General features: G+C 42.6%; 1 protein-coding gene across 7 annotated transcripts in view; it reads left to right on the top strand.

The window, feature by feature from the left end:
• Window positions 1-6,035, top strand: part of LOC102197402 (myosin-10) — a 65,912-nt gene that overhangs the window by 50,049 nt on the left and 9,828 nt on the right. For all 7 annotated transcript variants that reach the window (XM_005736257.1, XM_005736254.1, XM_005736256.1 and 4 more), the window contains 3 exons: window positions 2,016-2,153; window positions 3,693-3,816; window positions 4,225-4,396. In XM_005736257.1, coding sequence (XP_005736314.1) covers window positions 2,016-2,153; window positions 3,693-3,816; window positions 4,225-4,396 — 434 coding nt within the window. The remainder of the gene's footprint in view (window positions 1-2,015; window positions 2,154-3,692; window positions 3,817-4,224; window positions 4,397-6,035) is intronic.

Genomic DNA, 6,035 nt, shown 5'->3' with positions numbered 1-6,035 from the left:
GAATGGAAGAACTGGGAAAAAATCAAAAACTTCAAAGATCGGAAGATACAACATGAGAGGCACACACAGTGGCTGCAGTGGACACTGTTCACTGTTCTTAACATTTCGCTCTTCTCCGCGGCTGGCTGACGGCCCAACAACAGCACAAACAAGAGTGGCCCACAGGCCGGTTGTAACACATACTTTGTACACTCCCTCTCCGCAGATGGGACATCCCTGAAGTGCCAGTGGAGAGCAAACATGCCACCATTGCTGAAACATAAAATTCTGCTTTAGGCTGCAGGAGGCTCCAAAAACGCATCATGCACTGCTCAGCACAAAATTGCACTCTTAACCACATACGTGCACTTACGGTCTTGTTTTTTTAACCGGAAAGGTGGTGATATGTCAGTGCACCCTAACATACAAATTATTATTTTAAAAAAGTGGTCAATTGATGTCGCTCGGCTATAGTGCAACAAAAACAAAAAAGCTCAGATATTGATCTCTCATTTTGTTCTCTTAGAGCCTTCGCTAAGAAGCAGCAGCAGCTGAGTGCCCTGAAGGTCCTGCAGAGGAACTGTTCTGCTTATTTGAAGCTGCGACACTGGCAGTGGTGGAGACTCTTCACCAAGGTGAGAACCACGACACCAACCTCTGACAGCAAAAGATGGCTCTTATATCGCTCGTATCAGCCCTCCAACTCTGCTAAAGCCCTAAGGCCCTACTTTTTCAGAAATCAGTGTTCAGATTTCTCTGGCAGAATTTCTTAATCCAAACAGTCTGTCAGTCTGTTTGATATAACTCGGCTTGGTCCTAATCATGTTAATCCATTAATTACATTAGAGGGAATAATTACATATGGCAGGAAAGTGCTGATAATAAGAAAAATGCTACTTGCTGTAGTAAAACTACTGGCTTTCTACCATTAACCGGCCAGTATGACCGTGAAAAAAAAATTGTATTCATTCTGTTTAGTATTTAAAATGTCTAATTTTGTTCCTCTCTCACTCAGGTGAAGCCGCTGCTGCAGGTCACCAGGCAGGAGGAGGAGCTGCAAGCCAAAGACGAGGAGCTGGTAAAAGTGAAGGAGAGGCAACTTAAGGTGGAAAATGAGCTGGTGGAGATGGAGAGGAAACACCAGCAGGTAAAAATATCTCAACTTATAAGTAAATCTTTTTCCTGAATTATACTTTATTAAAATCTATTGATGACAGCTTCAGGGAAATTGCACGTTCATAGTTTTTTGGAAGGACTTGTAGCCGTGAAGGTGGTACACATTTTCTGAACTGTTTCTTCTCTCCAGCTCCTCGAGGAGAAGAATATTTTAGCAGAGCAGCTCCACGCGGAGACGGAGCTGTTCGCCGAGGCTGAAGAGATGAGAGTTCGTCTCCTCTCCAGGAAGCAAGAGCTGGAGGAGATCCTTCATGACCTGGAGTCCAGGGTGGAGGAGGAGGAGGAGAGGAACCAGAGCCTGCAGAATGAGAAGAAGAAGATGCAGTCGCACATCCAGGTTTACGTCATCTCCTCTTTATATAGTTTGAAACACAACCTTCTCTTATTTTTCTATTTGATGCTTCAACATCTAGCTAAGTGTTTACACTGTAACAATGGCGGATGCTCATTAAGTTTCAAATACTGAGGTCGGCATACCCATCATCTGTTTGTGAAAGATGATTTTTTTTAATTTGAATATTAAATGATCCTAAGACACTTTTCCTTGTTTTATTTTTTAACCTTTGATTATTTTAAATGAGATATCTCTTTTGTTTGTGTTGTTCAGTTTGTATATTGGACGAAACCCAGAGAAGCTGATGAATCAGATTAACTCTAAAGTGACTTGAAGCGTTAAAAATGAGGATGTTTTTTTCCTATTTTGCTTCGAGATCACTTGGTCATAAATATTTAATCTGTACAGACGTGGTTGTGATTTTGGGCTTTAAAGAAATGAGTGTGTTAAACTTCCATCTGTATGGAAACTGCAGATTTTGCCATCTTCATGTTACAAATGTTTGTGTGCCGTGTTCTTCCTACAGGACCTGGAGGAGCAGCTGGATGAGGAGGAAGCTGCAAGACAAAAACTGCAGCTGGACAAAGTGACCGCTGAGTCGAAGATCAAGAAAATGGAGGAGGACATTTTGCTGCTGGAGGACCAAAACTCCAAGTTTCTCAAGGTGAGGCAATTTTAGCTGAAAATGAAGGTTCAAACAAAACCCAGAAAGTAGAGGAAGCTCTTTAAGGTGGAATCATTAAAGGCTTATCGGCGCTGGATGTTCTAGCCTGCATGCTAAAGCATGCTTGGGCAAGATGTTGAACCCTGAGTTGCTCCTGAAGCGTTCATCAGAGTGTGAGTGTTAGATAGAAAGATAGATAGAATGCTGCTAGTGTGAACGAGTGAACAAGACATGTTGTATAAAACTTCATGTTAACTCAGTGAACATCAGAGACAGCAGTAAATTACACTGTATGCTGTTCTTTAAACATCTGAGCGAAACATTTAGAAACTGAAGTCTGTTATTACAGACTTCTTAATAAGTGAACACGGGCCTGATGCTGGACACAAACAAGTACAAACTCAGACTGAGGAAGGCCTTAAAACTGATTAGCGTCGGCTGCAGCTCTTCCTCTGCCTGACGGTGACGCGTCGCCTGCTACCTTCAATAGCAGCCTGTGCAATGAAGGGTGCTGCTGTCTACCATCTGCTTTCTAATCTCATCACAAAGCTAAATAGAGGAAATGGTTAGCTGTATGGCACAGTTAATAGATGGTGCTGGTTATAGTCCCACCAGTTAATAAGACTTTGAAGCTCATGACTGTTCCTCCTCATTGATCTGTCTGTTCTCTGTAAAGTGTAATGATGCAACTCAGATAAAGTAGAAGGTCCTGCAATTTTTCAGTCAGTGATTACAGTTTATTATACTAGATTCGGGTAACTGGAATGTTATTCTGCAGTTTATAAATGTGTGTGGAGAGCTGTTTACTTACGTTTCAATCAATTTGGTCTGTAACCAAACTTGTAAATGTGTGCAGAGAGAGAAGTCTGTAACTCAAAGGTTTAGTTTTCAGTGTCAGGCCTCTAAATACCACCACAGGGAACCTTTATATATGATCGCAGTGGTGGATGCTCATGTTAAACACGGCCAAAGGTTCAAAGAATGAGCTGAAAGATAAAAACACTCAGTTTCAGATATTTGTTTCTACTTTTGGGTTTGAATTATGTCGCTGAGAGAGAGCCGCTACCATCTCATCATTATCTCAGCCACACAGCTGCAGGCATCACTCGCCTGCCTCTTAATCCTTTCTCTGTTTTTTTGAGAGGAGCAGACAATCAGAAGAAAGTTTGTTTGAAACATCGGGTTAGCTAAGAGGGCAGAACCTGAGGCAGAGTAAAAGATTAAAAATAATGATGGGAAAGCAGCCTGCAAAACAGTATTAAGGTAAAACTGGAGGAGTTTTTCCTTCCCACTGTCGCCAAATTCTTGCTCACAGGGGGTCGCCTGATTGTTGTTTTTCCTCTGTATTATTGTAGAGACCTTGAGGCAACTGCTGTATTATTTGATTGACTTAATTGTGGGGATTTGTTTGGAGGCTCTCAGTATTTCAGTAGTATCCATGGACTGACCCCCTGGCAATAAAGTACTGAGACCTTTTCGCGTTTATACAGCAGTTGCAGGTCTTGAGTCTTGATGTTTTTGGTTTTTTTAACCCAACAGGAGAAGAAGCTGCTGGAGGACAGGATCGCCGAGATGACCTCCCAGCTGACTGAGGAGGAGGAAAAAGCAAAGAATCTCGGCAAGGTCAAGAACAAGCAGGAGATGATGATGGTTGACCTGGAGGGTAAGACGCTACCAGTAGGCTGTTACCAGCTCTATGTGGGGTCCAAAAAAAGGACAGGCACAAAACAGGGGCTGTGTGTAAAGGGTAGACGGGGGTGGTGTTGGAGTTTAAATAAGCCAGCAAGTTCAAAACTTCATAAAAATAGAACAGCACAGAGGTCATTTGGGACATGCAGTATGACTGTTAATGATTTAGTGTTCACAACTGTACAGCGAGTTAATTAGCAGCTAATGTGATTACATGTTTGTGTTTTCACACCTTCTAAATGGCCTTTTCCTTGTATGGCTGCTGCACAACTTGTGAGCTTACTCAGTGATGGGGAAAAAAAGTTTAACTCCAAACAGAAAAGTTTGTTATGATCAGGGACCACCTTTGTATTTGTGTTTCTGTGGTTGTGCTTCCCTTTAGAGCGTTTAAAGAAAGAAGAGAAAACACGTCAGGAGCTGGAGAAAGCCAAACGCAAGCTGGACGCCGAGACGACCGACCTGCAGGACCAGATTGCGGAGCTTCAGGCACAGATAGAGGAGCTGAAGATCCAGCTGGCTAAAAAGGAGGAGGAGCTGCAGGCTGCTCTGGCCAGGTCAGTGGTAAAAAACATTAAAATGAGTGTGTCACACAACCTCCACGAAACGTAAACACTGTCCCAGCACAAAACCGCCTCTTAAAAAATATTTTTAAAAAGCCAATATGAAGATTTACTGAGAGGTGCAGCTCAGCAGCAGTGAGTCAGATTGTGAACAAAGCTCGCGATTTAGTTTTTTCGCCACATTAAAAAAAACAAAAAGCAACTTTTTTGCTGAAGTATTTTTATAGCTGCTCTCTGCAAACCTACGCTTGTGTGGTAATGTGTAACTGCTAGTGTTGCTCATTTCAGGAACATAAATCCTCACGCGCAACTATACTGCACTGCTTCCCGTTTCCATGACAACAGCACTCCATCGTTAGTCTGAAATAGCCATTCAATAACAGAAACACGTGCAACTGCGAAATTAAAGCGGCGAACGTGCTTCAGCACTCAGGCACTCTGTGGCGTTTCCTAAAGCGACGGCGGCTCGGACCTTTCGTCTCGGGGCAGCCGCGTCTGATTACAGGCACACTGATGTTGATTGATGCGCTGCGTGCACAAGGAGTCAAGAGCGAAAACGGGCTGTCATCATGTTTTAACAGCTCTTAAAGCACATGATACCACACAAGACGTATATCACACAGGCAGATGGATATATTCTGTTAATATTACTTCTTCTCTTAAGATGGATCACGAGTCGTATGGAGTGAATATTAGCTTCTCATACTTTAGATGTTGCATCTCCTCCACCTGGTACTGTTTGCATCTAACCTCCAGCTAAATATTTTCTTTATGTATTTATTTCCACAGCGGTTAAATGTCCACATTTGCTTTTATGTTTGATTTGTTTTCCATATTTATCCTTCATAAAACTGCTAATGAGGTAAACAGCTGTGGAGGTGTTTTCCTCTGAAGGTCAGCTCTGATCACTTTAATGGGACTTCTCAGTGCTCCCCTCCGTTCAGCAGACACGGGGTTTGATGGTAAACATCTGCCCGACCAATTCCACACACAGAAATCATCGGTTTAGTCACAGCCGCACGTAATTAGGCTTTCATTAAAGCTGATGTGCTTCATTTTAAAGTTCAGCAGCTATTCTGAGAACAATCCTGTCATCTTTGACAGATTGGAAAACGGAGCATTGCAATTATATGGGAGTCATTAGTGCTTTTAATCAAAGCGGTCTCACTGTGTTAATTATAAAACTGAATCATTTTGACGTTCGGTGTGTTTAATCAGCAGATTTCTACATTAGTGAGGAATGTCGCAGGAACGCTGCAGCCAGCACGAGGTTTACTTGGACGCACATCCAGCTGCAAACAAATCAGCAGTCCCATCACATTTTCCTCTTCTGATGAGCAACACACACACATACACTCACACACAGCTTCAGCTGTAAACAGTTCGCCACACTGCCACCATGTGTGCACAGGTGGCTATCTCAGCCTTGAAAGGACAGCAGGGACTTACCTTTCATTGAATTCACTTCATTTTTTTTTTTCCTTAATCAAACTCTGCACACAGTCATATTTGTTGTTCTCAGTGGACTTTCCAGCTCATCAGTTGGTGCGAAACAGCAAACCACTGACAAGAAAAATGATTGCTTTCACTCAGTACTTCACACATTACATTAACCAGTGAATTTTGCTGCGAT

Source organism: Pundamilia nyererei, unplaced genomic scaffold (genome assembly GCF_000239375.1).
Source record: "Pundamilia nyererei isolate P.nyererei 1_Seehausen unplaced genomic scaffold, PunNye1.0 scaffold00068, whole genome shotgun sequence".
NCBI lineage: Eukaryota > Metazoa > Chordata > Actinopteri > Cichliformes > Cichlidae > Pundamilia > Pundamilia nyererei.
Note: the sequence above shows the minus strand (reverse complement) of the source record. Positions and strands in the feature narration are given on the sequence as shown.